This window comes from Rhopalosiphum padi, chromosome 3 (genome assembly GCF_020882245.1).
Source record: "Rhopalosiphum padi isolate XX-2018 chromosome 3, ASM2088224v1, whole genome shotgun sequence".
NCBI lineage: Eukaryota > Metazoa > Arthropoda > Insecta > Hemiptera > Aphididae > Rhopalosiphum > Rhopalosiphum padi.
The window spans coordinates 31,552,885-31,572,281 of NC_083599.1; the positions used below are offsets into that span (position 1 = coordinate 31,552,885).

The window sequence follows — 19,397 nt, forward strand, 5'->3', positions numbered from 1 at the left end:
ATATTGATTATTTGCACATAAAAAAACCTAACATTATTCACGCGTGGGTAATAATCTAGGGCAAGTATATTAAAGGTGTAGACGTGTAGTGCCATATTGAATTTAAACGCCACCATTATCTGATTTTAAAAACAATTCAAGCCAATTTGTTTTATAATGGTTTTGGATAATAATACGTTTTTAATTATTATTATTATTGTTATTATTTTTTTGTGTCATATTGTTAATTTATTTTATACACAACATGTTTATATTAAATTACTATTTCAATCCTCGTTAGTCACATATGTATATTATATTCGAAACAAAACACTAAAAATAAATTTGATAGCTATAACGCTTTGGTAAGTTTTAAATTAAATTAAAGTATATTTTCGTGGTTTTTTTTTTTAAGTAATAATAAGTAATATATTAAAAATGTACATTATATAAACATCAATAATTTACATAAAATTATATTGCAATATATGTAAATTATGTTGTCGAGTATTGTGGAAAAACTTCAGTAAACATTAACCGGCCAAGTTAATTAAAACGAATTGTAAAATTGCAAAAATTGTAAATGAAAAAAAAAACGTAATTGGAGAAGTTTGTTATGCAAATTTTTATGTTACGTTTGAGTTGGACCTTATACTTGAATTACCAATCCTTGGAAAACAAATTATTGCCATTGATATTCTTACGAAATTCATTATTGTTTTATTTTGTATTAGTAATGTTTGAGAATATATTTTAATTGAGAAAATGTTATTTTCCACGAGTATATTATACTGATGCGTCAAGTGCAAGCATTTAATTGAGTTTGTCACGAGTTCGACTCCAATAATACAATCTAGAGCAAATCTTTGTTTTAAGTAACTTAGGTCGATTTATTTATGGAGTTTCAACATACATGAGTAAAATACTATTTAAAAGTGTTAATTAATATTCGAATAGATTATAAAGATACTATTCCAAAAATATTATTATATTCCCTATTAACTGAATAATTATAAAAAGTAAGTATTTGGTTTATTTTTAATTCGGTAATTTAAATGTTATCGATAAAGCTTTAATTAAAAATTTTTTTACTTAAGTGTTTTTAAAAGTATGAATTGTTGTTATCATATACATTTAGACATATTTGTTATTTTAGTATTAGTATTATATTTCATAAAAATTATTACTCATATTAATTCATGTTCTAATATTTAATTATTCAATTTATTACCAACACAAATAAATATTAGATTTTGGTTTGGTTTCCAATTAAAATAAATCAATCTTATGTCAATTGTACCGATTATACTAGTAATCTAAAAAAAATCTATTTAATTTATTATGAAGTTAACATAAAAATTATTTTTCTCCTTTTTTGAAATCAAACTCTAAAACTTTTAAAAAATATATCTTTATAAATCTCTACATTTTGAATATTGAAACATTATTTTATGTTCATAATATTGGACATAATATAATTAATTTAAGAAAACTTCATGGCGAATTCAAATGTTTTCAAAAATTTAACAGTTTCTATTTAAATAACTAGTTCAACGTTAAAACAATTTGCAAAATATTCATACTTTTTTTAAGAAGAGAATAAGTAAATATTTAATATTTAGATAGCTCGTTGTCGACATCTGTGTGTGCGTGGACCTGCCGGAGCACTCTCTTATTTCAGTAATATACACTAATCATCATATACTACGCACACATTTTCATGACACGTACGCACGCTTTTAGAATATTGACTATATTGAACTTTTTGAAAATGGTCGGTACAATTCCTTCAAAAGAAAATTCTGATATTATTATTAGTATTAAATTATTTTGAAATGTTGACGTACGCAATTTATAAAATGAAAATGAATTGATTTTTTTTTTTTTTTTTTGAAAGTACATTATGTTATAGTCCAATTGGAAATAAAACTATCATTTATAATATTATATTATTTAAAAAAATTAAGTTGTCATTGTAAACTAATCAATGTACATCATTAAAATTAAACCTATTATTGTTTAACCTCTTATTTAAATTACGAGCGTAAATAAAATTACATTTTAAAATTTATTTAAAGGATTAATTAATGCTCCAGACATATTATCGTGTTGTGATTTAAGAATATAGTTTTTAATACTATTTGTATACGTATATGATTAAGTATTCAAAATTTTTCCAAAAACACTATCTTTTGTATACTATCTAAGTATAAGTATGACTATTATGTTTTTTCTATCTATATTTGAACGATGGGTAGGCACGACAGGATGTCCACACGAAAACGGTATAGATTCTTTTGGGAGTTGACATTAAATGTTTTATTATTTATTTACATATTTCTGTGATTGTTATCTTGCACTGTGTATTTTTTTGTGCATTGCTGTTTTTGTGTCCCGTGCCATTATAAGGGGATTGAGATATTGATATTTCCGAAAAGCAAAGCTGTATTGTTTATATTTCTGAAAGAGTAATATAGGTATCACGGTCGCGGGTCGAGGAATAAAGTTGCTGTGTCATCGCCTATATAAGACTTATTCAAACGAAACGGTGATCGATTCGAATAGATTTCAATATGTCTTATTCATTTATAAATAATTGTTTACAAAAAGTTGTTATTTGTCAGAAGATATATTATTAGTAGAACTTATAAAATCGAAATCACATAACTTTAGCTTGATAATTATTGGCGACGTAATAGGTAAACGTTTTTCTTTGGGCTTAAAGTACTTTGGTAATCCAGTTTTTGGGTTTAGACCAAAGTAGTTTTCGAGATTATAACTATCTATGGTGGGTGGGTGTGAGGAAGTTAAACTATTTTTTTTATTTCAATTTAACTGATTAGATGGAACATAAAATACGTTCAGATATCAATAGAATTTCGTATATTTTGAATATTTCTATAATTTTACAGATAATATAATGTTTAACAAATTATCAGTACCGGATCTAGTATATTTTTTACCCGGAGCAAAGTATAAAATTAACGCACATTTATAATTCAGTCCCTTCTGCTTTGCCACTTATATACTTATTATACTTATGTACACCAATTATTCTCTAAAAAAAATGAGCAAAGATTTATTTATACGGAATTAAGTACTGTTCATCGTTTTTTTAGTATCATAATTTTTAGTCTATAATATTAGCAATAAAATATACTCCGATAGATATATATTAGATACAGAAAAAGTGTTTATTACTGATTTACACAAATAATCCCCATTGTGTTTTTCTCACTGCCAAATGAAGGTATTATATTATAACCAAAATAAAATGAAAATTGTAATTTGTATTGTAATACTCGTTATTTAATGAAAAAAAACTGTTAATTTATTCACCATCTATTATTTATTTGGCAATTTGAGTGATTATTATAGTTTATTAGTTTAACAGGTTATTTAGACTACAATAATGTTTAGAATGATATATTTAAGGTGGTTATGCTGAAACCACTTATAATAAATTATTGTTATTTTTTTTTTTTTAATAAACTTATTATAAAATACTAATATAATGAAAATATCAGATAGGCATATTACCAACTAAGACGATAAGACTCGTAGATTGTCACTTCTATCGGAATATTCAACACTAAGACGCAATAATAAGACTACACAAGTGTTATTTGGTTGAAATTCAAACAAAAACTGGTGCTAAAAATTATGTTTTATAAAAATAATAATGCTTAACGGATGGCTATCGAATTACGTGTTTGTGTTTGGGATATTTTTGAGTTGATTAGTTAATTAAAAACTTTCAGCTGATTTATGTATGTAATGTAAACGCATACATTTCAGTGTATATTTAATTTCACACGGAAACTAATATTGTAGGTTATGTTTGCCACTTTTGTTTATATTTTCTTTGGCAATTTAATGGAAAATGAAAATATTATATACCTATTTTGCGTTATTTATTTATATTATTATTGAAACAATTTGTTGTGGTATATCGAAGTATGATATTCAAACAATTTATAAAAAAAGTTACTTATTGCTAAAAAATAATTATATTTGTAATCAGACTTAATGAAATAAATTAGAAATATAATTTTGTCTACTTTATTTAATTTTACACCTGTCACTTGTCTAAACTATTTGTGATATTAATGTATTATGAATATCAAATAAAATGATATTTAAATAAGTAAAATAATTTTAACATTATCTTAAAAATTGTTAATTTAAAATACACATTTAACATTTTATGAAAATATTTGTAATTCATGATACCGATTTATGGAACCAAATTATTTTTAAAAACGATTACCAGTTGTATTATGTTAAAAATGAATTTAAAATAACTATTAAGTTCATAAGCTTTAATGGAATATTTATAAAATTCTTCTGAAATTAATTCAAATTCAAATTTCCAAATAATTTTTACCAAGAAAATCATACTGTTTCACATGTACATATTATAATACTATGTCTTACTAATATTACTAACATACGATTCGTGTACTAGACAACTTTAAATGCATTATGCAATTCACTAACTATTCTGATAATACCTGCGCTCATGGAACTACTTAACTACCTACCTTTAGAAGTTAACTGAGAATCAAAAATCACGATAACGTCCTTAAATGTGACCAAGGTATGTTTTGGTAAACAAGTATTTTATAAACTAATAATAATTTAATACAATATTATGTAGAATAAAAAATATCTAACCATTGAAGGCTACAAAACAAATCATAATATGTGGACACCAAAGTGATGCTGACGAATTTAGAAAACGCCGATTAACATGCACGCATATAAAATACATCTAGCAAAAGCCACACAACATTTTTAAGGTAAATAATGACTATATTATAATGTTCAACAACCTTGCCCATATGGGTGCACGGAGTCGTTTTTGTCGAATAACTGGCGAAGTAGTTGCAGCGGCCGATGAAGTTGACGGTACTGGTGATTTCGAAATTTCCTCCATTTCCTCTTGGCTATTTTTCATATCGCAATTACTGATGGTTATGATAATAAACAAAAACAACAAACACACAAAAATAGTACATATATGATAATATTATTATATTTTATTCAAAACTATATAGTATATTAAGATTGTGTAACTTCGGAAGAGCGATTTCAATTACGATTAGTAAACATTTTGTTTTCAAGTTGAATTTCGAAATCAATTACTTTACGTCGGATAAAATTTTTTATTCTACACATCTCTAAAATAATAATTATTTTAGTTTTGTTAACTTTTAATTGCCTAAAGATTAGTATTATTTATATATGCGTTTACTCTTTGCTCTGTTTGTATATACTTTGATTTATTTTAAACTTTTTTTTTTTTTATTAAATTAAATTTCATCTTTACAATTTAGCATTAATTGTCATGAACTATGTAATTTTTTCCACGGTGAATTTTTAGTATTAAATGCAAAAAAAAAAAGTTCAGTTTCAAGTTCATATTTAACGATGGATTTTATGTTTATAGTCTGACGCACTATGTATATATTCGTTACGACATTTAAAATGTTCTTATTCCAATTAATTAGTAATTTATTTATTTATATTTTCTATTCATTATTTTTCGCATGAGTGTAAATTTCAAATTATTTCATTTTTATTGATTTAAATGTAATTTATTGATTTTTATATTTATCAAGTTAATAAACTTTAAAATTAAGCATATAATTTGTATTTCCTTATATTCAGTTTAAAAGGTTTGTCTGTAATTTCTTAAAACTAAATTGTCTTATAATGAAAATTAACTAATCGATGTTGATGGTTATTGATGATATTATATTAAACCAATTTCATACTATACGATATTATATCATATAGAAGCGTTATAATGTAAAGATATAGAATATTAATTAAGGAAATTTGTTAATCAAGGGTATATTTTTTCTGCTCAGAAAGAAAAAGAAAGGATGACACCAAACAAGGTCACAATTTAAAAAAAACGACGTAACGATGAACAATATTAAAATCTGTGAATATCATTGAAAAAAGGCATATTTTGATCAAGTAGACGGAAATTTAATGATGCCAATACTAAAAAAGTTCACCAGTTAACATAATTTACACGCATTAAGAACTCGATCTAATCGGGTTCTCTCAGACAGATCACATGTGCGACAACAACTATAAGGCTTAGTAATAATGGGCCATGTCCAATAGTTGATATCAAACAATACACTGAAATATAATATATTATATGATATATTTAGTAAGTTACTGCTGTATTTGAAAAAAAAAGATTTATTAAAGACGCGTTACGTCCAACAGTTTTGTAATTATTGTTTATTTATTTTTTGATTTCGATTTTTTAGTATAATAATTTTGTTGTCTTGGGTGATATAAGATATCGTACATAAACCTCATTTAAATTCAGTAAAATATAATAAAAAAATAATTATTTGACAGTGCAATATCAGGGATTGAATAAAATAAAATAATTTATTAATTGTTGACAATGACAAACAGTTATACTCGGCTATAATTATATGACATCATCATAAAAAATGGAGTTGAGAGACGAAACAAGCAATGATGATAGTAACTAAAATAATGAGTGAGCATTTCGGAATTTTTGTCAGGCAATTTGGGAACGGAAACAATATTCAGAAACATAGAAATGGTCATAAAAACAAATGGATGAAAATTATTAAAATAATAAAAATATATTTAATTATACTGCTTGTATAGATCCATGAATTGTCATCAGAAATAAATGGCCACTGTTGTAATAAGTACCATTAATTACTTATCTAACCATGACTTTTAGCTGAAGTAAATGATTAAATAATTTTATATCATAAACGCTTTACGGTCGTTATTTGAACATTTAAACAAGTAGACATGATTTAAAAAAAAACAATTATGTTTGTTACACATTTTAATGATACTAAGATTACATTAATTTAAATGATAAAATATTAAAATTTAATATAATCTCATTGAAAAATTAAGTTTTTAAATGAATCTATTTATTGAAACTTATGTACACATTAAAAATATAATGTTATTGTGTTACATTAGACAGAACGTAAACACGTAAAAATAAACATTTAGTATCGATCGAAAACGTATCTTAATATCGTTTTTGTTTTGAAAAAATTGGGTTATTAATTAATTAATTAACTTGTTAATAACTTATGGAATGTTATGTCGTAGAACTAAAATTATAATATGTATGTATACACACATTAATAATTTTGATGAATACTGAACATTGTATAATTTAAATCAATACAATAATAATAAAATGAAATATAATGCAAATCATTTTAAAGTTTTAATGGCTAAAAGAAATGCATTTTTAAATCCACTAGAGTTAATAAATTTAGAAAAAGACAATCGTATAAAAAAGTTTCTAAGAAAAAGGATACTATACCTAAAAGGAATAAACCAAATACAAATTTCATTTCAATACAATGCGTATTATTAAAACAATTAATGTCTTAACTTTATTTTTAAATGAAAATTATTGTTTATAATAATTAGTTTATTTAATAGCCTAAGTAATTACTTTGAATATTTCTAAGTCAATTAAAATTAAAATTCTATGAATTTCAGTAAAAAAACGTTTAGACATTTGATTGAGTTGTGGTGCGAAAAAAGTAAGAGGAAGATACATTAAGATTAAGCTTTCAAGGATTTCACGCGAAGGTTCTTACTTATTTTCCTAATCCCTAGAAATTAATCACCTAATATTTATATATATAAAAAAAAAGAATTGTGAATTATTTAAAATATTATTAGATTAAAATGTATTGTGCTGGTAAAAGCTCTTTTTACCGGCAAGTTTATATAGTAAATCACAACAAAGCAATGGTGGAATAGTAATAAAATTATATTTCGTATGTGATGAGTTTTTTATTCATGTGTTCATTAATTTAAAATTTAATACAATAATTAAAATTGTACTAAAGTGTACTGTGAAGGGAACAATTAAAATATAGATATTCGGTAAAAAATGAAAACTACGACCTTTCAATATAATAATATTACAATGTTTGAAATGAGAATATTTTAGTTTTATTGTCAATATATATCAATATATTATTCACTTGTCGTTTGATAATTGACGATCGCAAAAATTGTAATAAAAAACGTCGTTTTGATTGACCAGTAATTATTGTATACTCAATAATATAGTCAATGTCTATAAGTTTCGAAATGAATACGGCGCGTTGGGTATGTAATATTGCTACACTCATGTCGTGCGTACTGATTATTGGTATAATATTATTATTATTGTTTAGCCAACAGAATTGTAAATGAATATAACTGTCATCAAAGCTGGGTACAGTAACTAGTTAAACATTTTAAAGTTATCAGTTAACATTTTCAATGAATTTCAACTTGAGTAGTTAAGAAAACGAATCTTTAAAAATAACTGAGTTAACATCTTTGTTATATTATCTGGTTGAAAATGATTTTAGTTTTATCATTTTTCTGAGTTAATTCTAAAATTTATTTAAATATATTTACTAGATGTGTAGGAACTGTGGTAATTCCACTATGTTAGTCTACTACTTTGCTTATCTAAACTTTAAATACTTATAACTCATAAGCTACGACTTTGAACTTTAATCGAACAATTTTTCACTGTGTCAAAAATCTTGAAAATGTAATACAACATACCACACAAGTAAGTTGCTCTTATAGATATGTAAAATTATTTAAAATTAATAATCAATTATTAGCATTTGAAGTTAAAATCATGATAATTTGGAAATTTTTTTGTAGTTAAAAATGTATAAAATATGCAATTTTTATTAAAAACTGAAAATGTAGTATATATTTCTTAATAAACATTTCATACTAAAACCAAAATGTATAAAAACATATAAGCATAATTTTTTTAAATTTAGATTTCAAGTTCAAATTTGGACGAAATTACATAATATTTAAACTACTTATTAATTATTATGAATGTCGATATTCATTATTTTGTTATAGCTCAAAAAGATTATATTACAAATTTTTTAATTTTGTAATATTTTGTAATTTTGTGTTATATTTTATAAATACAATTATATTTTAAAAATAAAATATTTCCGACAAACATTTATTTAACATACTATATTATTAATAATAGTAAAATAAATTAATCTACCTAATAGCAATATCAAAAAACATAATATGAATTATTAATATACTAAGTGGTATTGGCTGATAGATTTCTCCATTCAGAATCATTCTACTCATACAGTGATATATCATATTGAATTCAAATTTAACATATCCGTCTCAGTGACCATCTCAAAAAATACCGTACAGCAGAATAGTACTCACTAGCATATATTTTTAAAATACAATACCATAATCCGAACAATTGCTCGAGTAGCGTTTTTTTTTAGAGTTAGTCGTCATTATAAATGATTAAGAATACTGATATCTCACTGTTAAATATTAAGCTATAAAAAAAAAAAAAAAACTATTTTATAGTTACTTTAAAATATCAGAGTGAATAATTTAAAAAAGTAAATTTAAACCTTTAACTAAAATGGGTTAATATTTCTTTAAAATTGTGTAACTCGGTTACACATAATTTCTATTATATTTTAAAATAACTCAAACATAACTTAGTTAAGTTTGATTAACCTTATTGAATTTGTTTACAAAATATTTAACTTGTACCTACCCAGCTTTGAATTTCATGTAAGTACCCAAGATAAAAATGTTATAATAATAATGTTTCATCTACATCTTATCTGTTTATGGCATAGGTTACGCATATTATATAATTAAATACAATAGAAAAAACTCAATCGTATATCATATTGAAAATTGAAATTGCTCCTGACGATTGGTAAATTAGTTACTGAGCTAAATTTAAATAAAACATGCGGAATAAACAAAGCATAGATTCACTGCAACATCAGTCCGTAAAAGTGGCATTCACTCAAACAGGAATCTGTTGTATACTCATCAAAACCACATTTTTAAATAGTTTTTATTGTAAATACTAATTAATAGGTATAATATTAATTTTTTATGTTAAGTGACTGTTATTATTTGAGAGGGAGAGTCGATGGGATATTGTTATAGCGCATCGGTATGATCAGTAAAAAATAGGTATTTATTATAAATAAATTAACATAATTAAACCGAACAAAATTTAGTGTTCACAGGTACACGTCTATAAAATATTATATTAAAGCATATTTATTGTAAATCATGTATTTCCGGAGAAAATATATTCGATGAAATTAATAGATAAATTATTATTAATTGAATAAATAAATATCATATTATTATCATTATTTGACGGAGATCCGGGTATATTATGTGCTGTTATATACACAAAATGTGTGTATTTACTATTTTATTATATAAATATGGCTTGTTGTGATAAAAGCGTACCTTTATTCTTCTTGAAATATCGTTTTATATTTTGTAAATTGTATGTTGAATTAATATTTTAGCATATTATGTGCATATGCGATGTTATATTATTAAAAAAAAAGCGTTAGGTTTAAAAAATGTTCAAGATAAATAGGCTTTTTGTTATTACACCATGCATAAGGCATCGTTCAGTCTATGATGCGTTTTATGAGGTGTATTATTGGATCATAAAAATATTTGATTTGTTTAATGTGGTTTTGATATGTAGCAATGGTTAAATGTCATAAACGACGTGCATAAATTGTTAATATGGTACGTCGTACAACTGTCTAACCGTTAGCAGCTTGATGAACACAAAAGAGAAACAAATAAAACTGAAAAATGATAAAAATAGCTTATATGAATATTACATGAAATTTTATTAATTTTTAGAATAAAAAATGATCTGATAATCGATGATGGTGCATAACTTATATTGAGCTTACCATCGATTCGATAATCATAATATTTTGTTCGCGTTTTATTAGTACACAAACACGCACATGCAGTCTTAAAATAGTAGTCAATTTATCTGACATGGTGATAATATTAAATTCTTACATTTGCTCCTCGTCCAGAAATGCTGATTCCAATACTTTAGCAGCGAAAAATAAATTTTTGTGTAATACTTCGGCCGATATCTCTCCTTTCCTCAAGTGGCGCAAAAGACAACGTAATCTAAAATTTGAATAAAATAGTATGTAAATTAAGTGTGAACAAAAATATGGTAACCTAAAAAAATCAAAAGCTATACAATTTTTAAAAAAATATTGAAAATTATTTTAATTTATTTATTTTAAAACATTTCATATTTTTTAGTTCGATGTTTATGTTAATTAAATCATTATTTCTACACTTAATATTGTGCACTATTTTCTAAAATATTAAAATACAATTTTTATAATTAGGTAGGTACTCGTGAATTATTAATTAAACATTATTACACAGTCGAGAATTATACATTTTGATAGCAAAGAAGAGCTTGTATATGTTTATTATTAATACGAGTACGAGCATGTAGTGTATTCAAAAATATCTCTCCACTCTTTGTGGTATTTTGGTTAGAATTAAAGGTGGATTTTACCCATGGACCCTAGTTAATGGTGAGTTTATAGTTTGAAGTGTTCTTTGTGTAGTCTAAGGTTAAATTAGGGGATGAAAAGGTCTTTTTCTCGTTTATCTTCAGTTAGAACTCACATTAGTGGATGTTAGTGATAGATAGAAAGTTTTACAGATTTTGGTTAAAAAAAAAAAAAAAATATATAATATAATGATTAATGAATAATAATAATTGTAAATAATATTGAAAAAATATTAATTTTTTTATTTTACTCGCACGATTTATAAGTAACGTAATAAAATACAATATCGAAATTCAGAAAAAATAATACTTAACAATATCTTTACAACTAAAAATACGCCCATGCAAGTCAAGTAGGTACGTCAAATGATATTTAATTTGATAGAATAACAAAACACTTGAATATTGGACCACTTGAATAATTATACTTTACAAATCAAACTAGATAATATAGTTTATAAAAAATGTAATTCTTTAAAATACACCTAAGATCCTGGACACCATCATTTTAATGTTAGTAAAATGATTTCTATAATATTTAAAAGAACTTCTAAAGTATGAAAGTAATACAAATTTATTTATTTATTGTTATAGTAAAAAATAATAAATTGTATCAATTATTTTATAAAAAAAATGTCTTCATATAGCTTAAATAAAACCCGTTCCCCAATCATCGTGAATACTTCATAAGTAAAATAATAACAATAAGTAACCAGAATCGTCGATTGTCGTGAAAATTAATTTAAATATTGTATCTATGGTTTAAAGCCTTATTAAATGCGAACTATAGACAAATTATTGATATAAAAGATTGATACTGTTTTTTTTAAATATAATATAATTTATATTTATAATTTATTTATTTTTGGAAATAATTTGTCTTTTATAATTTTAAGACTTACAAATAAACCAAGTACATAAGTGACTAGTTTTTATAGTTATAATGTTTTAAGTTTCTTACATTTTTTCAAATAATTGTTTAGTAGGTATAATAATTTCAAATCAAGTAAAAAAAAAAGTATTTAAGAAGATAAGAGTTTATAGATTATATTTTTAAACTTAAGTTATATATATAATATATTAGCATTATAGTACTACCCTCACTATATACATCGCTCTATCTAGTCAACGTAAGCTTAATTGTAAATTAATTAATTTAATACTTATTTATAATACTCAGTTGTAATAAAATAATATGCACTAATTAAATTTTTTTTTTATACTTTTTAAAAATGTTTGAATGTTGCTCTTCAATTTTAATTTAATATTTAAACACTGTACATACTTTTACAGAACACTATATTAAACACGACATCACAGCACAAGTAGTATTAATAATAACTCATTATACTATGTTTCGCGTGCTTGTAATAATGTAATTATACAATATCTTAATAATTACAAATAAAATACTTAATAATATCTTAAATGTTGAAACTGATTAATCCATTATTAAATTTATGAGTACTCAAATTATTTTCATAAGCCTGTAAGCCATAATTATTTCGTAGATTATATAATCTTACATGACGATAATTACAGATAATATTGAGAGCTTAATATATTATAGGCTAGTGCTTTTGGAATTTTGAATAATAAACAAACTGATAGTTTCTTATTACTTATTATAAAGTAATCAACGCCAGTCAATACATAATAAATTGACAGTAAACATTGTAACTCTTCAAAGTTGCTAATTTTATCAAATGGAAATATGTTTTAATCATTTTATTTTACACAATTAAAGTTATACTGCTTAATTTACTACGACAAAGTGCTCCTCTGGCCCGGAAATGTATTATCTCGTCCGTGAAAAATATTATTTTAACGATATGTCTAAAAACGCGAGGAAATGTAACAATTATATAAATCAATAATTTTCGAGTTATGATTACCTGAGTGCTGCTTTATCAACAGCTTCCGATGAGTCAAATGATGGCATTCCTTCAAGACTAAGATCTACTTCGTCTAACATCGATTCGTTTTCTCTTGACAAGGCCATACTATATTCTTCCGAATAAGTGCTTTTCTTCTGACTGCTTCGGCGGACAATTGTCAATGCACCTTGTCCTGTAAATTGATAAACACACGCATATGAGTTCACTTTGTAATACATTGTAAAAAAGAAAAAAAAAGGAAACCCGTTCAACTGTATAGAAGGTTTCGAGTGTATGTCACCATCACCATTAGTCATAAGTTCTAATGATGGATATGTTGGAATTTAAGTGAATGAACAAAATTAATTTGAGTTGAAACAGTTACACGATCTAAATTTTTACCTATACTAAGTATTGAAAAATATTAGAATATTTTATCATATATTTATATAACTAGGTATTGTTAATTAATTTTACATTAGTAATACGGTAGGTTGAATACATATTTTAAAAAAATATTAGATAATAATATATTGAATGTAATGTCATGTCATATTATTATATTATCGTAATATCATAATATATTAACTAACAATATCTAATTTATAATCAATATAAACACACCAGTAAACGGCGTGAATAGATTCATGGTTTAAAATATATAGCTGAAAAAAATTAGATAAAATATTTTGAAAACATTGTATAATATTGAAGATGATAATACAAGTATAATAGATAGTCGAATGTTTCAAATATATTAGAATAACATATTTTAATGACTAAAAGTGTTCAATGAATTATGTTTTTAATTTCGTTTAAATATTCAATTTTGAAATTCAAATACCTATGATAATACATTTTTGATGTGCATATTTATTTTAAATATTTTTAAATTCGAGAAAAACTTCAAAATTGGTGTTAAAATTTAAATACTATGTACTACAATTGGACACTTTATGAATATTTCATTACATAATATTTTGAAATGTATGTATGTTTTTCTTTTTAAAGCATATTATAAACAAATTAATATATATATAGTATATATACTAATACAATTTACAGTACATAATATTAGGGCATATAACTATTCTGTTATTTTTTTTAATAAGAACATATAGTTATTATTCATTACATTATTAATAATTGTAATCAAAATCAATTCTTGTAATGTTTATATAATTATAAACATTTTTCAGTTAATATTTTTTAAATATGTAATGATTAATATAAAATTAAGGTGGTTATTATCTATTATAAAACCTCTATAAGTGTCTGAATACAAAATTCATATTATATACACTTATAAATTAAAATATTTACAGCTGTAAAATTCTGATTATTTTTTTTTTGTTTTTACCTTAATAAAAGAAATGTAATATTAATTTCAGTTTGGTAATACATTTATATATTATACAAAATATGAACTTATTTGCAAAATCATTTGAAATATTTCCGTTTTTTGTAGTCATGCCTGTTAATTTATTAAATGTTAAGTTTAATTTCATAGTTTAAATTACCCCACGATTACATGCTTAAAATCCAAAACATAATATACATTTAGGAACTGCAAATAATTCAAATAATAACAAATAATAAACTATTACAATATCATATCATATTATAAAAGTGGTATGGTTGATAAAAAGTCTGGTGTAACAGTAGAATTTATTAAAGTAACATTAGTTGTATTATTTCTACATAGAATAATTATTCTATATTTAAATTAGTCTAAACGGTGAGTTTTATATTATTTATCGTGTTTCATAATTCTAGGCTAATCACTATTCGATTGTAACGACTGTTATTGTGTGCCACGAGCAATAAAATATTTTGGTATGAGGTCATATTATCATTCATTCAAGAGAAGTGAAACATTAAAAGACACATTTTTAATAATTTATAAATTATAAAAAGTTATTAGTTAGTAATTTAACACAAATTTTTCTATAGGTAGTTAAGATTAAATGGAAATAGTCATCACTACATACCTGTATAATAATTATTATAAATAATTTTCTTCAGTAAATTATTAAATAAAATAAATAGTTCATCATCAATAAAGAAAGTTATTATATATATAACAATTCATACAATTTTTATGACAATATTTTTGTCTTTTGGTAATGATTTAGAATAATATTATTGTATACATTTTATAAAATTATTTATATTACAGTTCAGAAACATACAATTTTACATATATCTAGCACATATTGTAGTTTTTATAAATATTGTTAACTATTTCAGTTAACTGAATGATCGTTAATCTATAATACTACTATATGTAAGAGGTGACAATCGTTGCATCATGTTCAGATTTAGTAAAATTTGTTATAAGCTTCTGATGTTTTGAATGTAATATACAATAAGCGATACATTTGATTTAAATTTCAACATAATATCGAAAACTTCGAAAGTTATATATATATATATATATATATATATATATATATATATATATATAATATATATATATATATATATATATATATATATATATAATATATATATATATATATAATATATATATATATATATATATATATATATATATATATATATATATAGAATATATAGATATTTATATATATATTATATATTATATTATGTATTATTGTGAATGTATTATTTTATTGTACTCAGCTATTGGAAAAATGTTAATATCAAATTTTTATTATAAGTGAATTCGAATCCAATTTATCTTAATATCTAATATATGTATTACTCGTCTATTTGATTAAGTCCATTATTTTGATCAATACCTAATTTATTCATGCCAAATCGTATAAGTCTATTCATGTAACCATTGATGTAAAATGAAATTCTAATAGTATAACTTAATAAAACCAGTACATAAATTATATCGAGCTTACCGGATTCGAATAGTCTTGTTATAATTTTAATTGTATTTATTATAGTATGTTGTTCGTAAAAATCAAGACTACTATAGCTACTATTAAACCAATATACTGCAATTTTCAGGAAGTCTTTAGAATTCGGGTTTTTACGTATTTTTATGCTGAGTTTGAGTACAGTATTAAATTCTACACAACAACTCTCCCACGCGCGAACGCCGAACACATTCACCATTCGTTTTAGAACTGCTCATTGCAGTTATAACAATATGATTTTTCTTTGTTATAATATTATGCGGATATTACCTGTCACTTACAGTAATTTATTACAATCAGCTATTGTCTTTCATTTGTCTCTCACATAAGTAAAACAATTAGGTTATAATTTAATACTGGATTGTAATAATATTAATTGGGGTTTATGAAATTTTAATTGGTTTAATGCTTTGGCAATAATGAATTTTGAAATTTTGAGCTAGTTTTCTTTGATGTAAGACTTTACATGACGTACACAAATTTAATCGAGTAATATCCCTGGAACTTATACTGCTAATACGAGTACATACCAAAAAGCAATGTAATATTTATCCTTTACATATATTTTGTAGAATTAAAATTTGATTTCCTTGTTAATCGGAGTAACCTAAGGCATTTCAAACTTTCAATGTAGGAAGCTCGTAACTACACATTAATTTGTCTATCGAACGATATCACACACACATATTTATATATATAATGTATATAAATAAATTTATATATATATATGATTATATCTGTGAAATAGCATAATATAATATTGATATACATTCAACGCCAACATTTGATATCGCCCAAATTAAAATGTGTAATTCGTTTTAATAATTATTTATTCTTTTTGGATTTTAAATAATGGAAATAATTATGTATCATTATTTTTTATTTATTTGTTTGTGTTTAAAAGCATGTTTTCTGCAGTAAAAATGATTTAATCATTAATTTCTAGAGAAATTTGTTGATAAATAATTGGATTTAATTTATTTCAATAGATAGAAAGTTAAAATGAAAATTTCACAGTTCTTTTAGAATAATCTGGAAAAAAGAATAATACGAAATTACGAAAAAATAGAGAATTTCACGAAAAACTAGTTTTTGACAATATCAATTTTTTAATTGTCATTTTAAAACGAATAAAAGTAAAAATACTTAGATACGAAATTTGGAATTAAATAAGTTAACATATGCATTTTCAAAATATTATGGCTCGTTTTAAGCTTTTATATGTGTTTAGGATTTTTGACTTTCTAGTTCTTACGGGACTTATGTATGATGCAATTTTCGGTTGTAAATAAAAAAACTCTAAAATTCAATACAAAATTCCTCACAAGTATTTCTTACAGAAATTAAAAAGTACAGAGATAGATATTTACAATTATTTTTATAAGCGAGCGAATTTAACGTCAATAAAAATTCATTATTTTTTTTATCGAAAGTTTTAAAATATAATACAAGGTTTCTTATAAGTTTTCATTTCAAGAATTAAAAAAGAAAATTATGGTGAATCTACATTACATTTTTCAATGGTTTAAATTTAAAATTCAGACATAATTCTAAAAAAATTGTGAATTGTCGTGTAGACGTATAGGCCGGCAGTTCAGAATTGTTTTTCGTAGTATATATAATTATGTATCACTGAATTTAATTTTAGCACATTTTTAACAGTGATTTCAATACCGACTGACACATGCTATTTACTAAACATTAGAGTGGTTAACCTAACCTTGCTTATCTCCTATTTTTTTTTTCATTTCTATAAACGTAAAATGGTATTATAGGAGTTTTTTTATTTTATTTTAGATTTAATCTGAAGAGTTATTAGATTTCTTCAATACATTAACTTATTAATTCGAGGAAATTGTAGTAACACATAACATAAAACTAAAAAGAGAAAACACTAACGAAGATAAATCTAATATTTCTATGACAATAATAATTGTGATCAGTAAATCTATAAGGAAAATATAATATATATTTTTTTCGAATTAGAGTTTAATATCAGAATGATGCGATTACAATTAATTTTCAGTGCATACCGTCGTTAAGGTGTATTTATTATAAGCGAAAAAAAATCTCTCATACGGAGCCTCTTTAAGACATGATATTCTTTATAACGTGAAATACCAATAGCCCTGGTTCAAACACAGTAGTGAAATTGACTTTTCTATAACGGACAGAGTTTTTGATTCCTTAGCGATTCCGTTTAACTGTATAATTATATAATACATTAAAACTTTTATTTATTTCAATTTGATACCTTTACGTTGTCAGCGACGAACTAAATAGAAAAAACGAAAAACCACGTGGCGATCCCGGCGAAGACGTTTTGGTCGGCGGTAAATAAATTATTAAATGAAATAAATACGAGTAATAAGACGTATAATATATATTTATGTATATCATGCGTTTTTCGCTCTAAAAGCGCGTACATTATGCACGCCCGGATGAGTACTCTATATTAAACCATGAGCGGAGAAACGAATCGGTTTGACCAATCGAAAATGTTAGACCCAACCGCTGTGCGAGGACCCGGGTGGGTAAATGGTGGCGGGACGCGTGAGTAATACGAACGGTGTCCCGCAAAATTCTGTAATATACATTATCTACTTTCGAAGTTCACTCGGCCTGTATACAGGGAAGATTCACCAAGCATGCCCATCGCCAATTTCATTTCCTTTAAAATCCATTTATTTAACTTTTGATTTTTACTTTTGAATGTTCGTTTTTAAAGACCATATTTTATATAACTCAAATTTGTTTGTGCCACTCGAAAAGTATAAATCTAGTGACAGTATAAACGTTTTTGTTCTACAAAAATAAACCACTAATTTTTTTTTTTACTGTAAATTTGTATCGTTTAAAATGGTAGTATTTACGTTTAATCGACTGCTAAAACTTTAAGACTTTGGTGAGACAGGTTTAATGTGAGAAAACAAATTTCGATTAGCTAAAAATGTTACTATATAATATAATAGAGATTTTTTTGTATATTTGTTTATTTTATATTATTAGATAAACAGCTTTTTGAAAAATTTTAAATTTTCTTATCTAGTCTTACAGTTTTTCAGGGGATATCAACTTGTATTTATAAAAATATCGTTTTCAAAAATAATGACTATAATATTTATTACATCCGGATTGACGACTAACTATTAAAAAAAAAGGCCATTTACTCACAAAGGCTATAAAATGTTCGAATTAGTTTCATCTATT

At 24.0% G+C, this 19,397-nt stretch overlaps 1 protein-coding gene across 2 annotated transcripts in view; it reads right to left on the reverse strand.

Moving 5' to 3' along the window:
- Positions 1–19,397, reverse strand: part of LOC132924210 (dual specificity calcium/calmodulin-dependent 3',5'-cyclic nucleotide phosphodiesterase 1-like) — a 175,071-nt gene that overhangs the window by 30,932 nt on the left and 124,742 nt on the right. For both annotated transcript variants that reach the window (XM_060988379.1, XM_060988378.1), the window contains 3 exons: positions 13,312–13,486; positions 10,897–11,013; positions 4,815–4,949 (listed from right to left, as the gene is read on the reverse strand). In XM_060988379.1, coding sequence (XP_060844362.1) covers positions 4,815–4,949; positions 10,897–11,013; positions 13,312–13,486 — 427 coding nt within the window. The remainder of the gene's footprint in view (positions 1–4,814; positions 4,950–10,896; positions 11,014–13,311; positions 13,487–19,397) is intronic.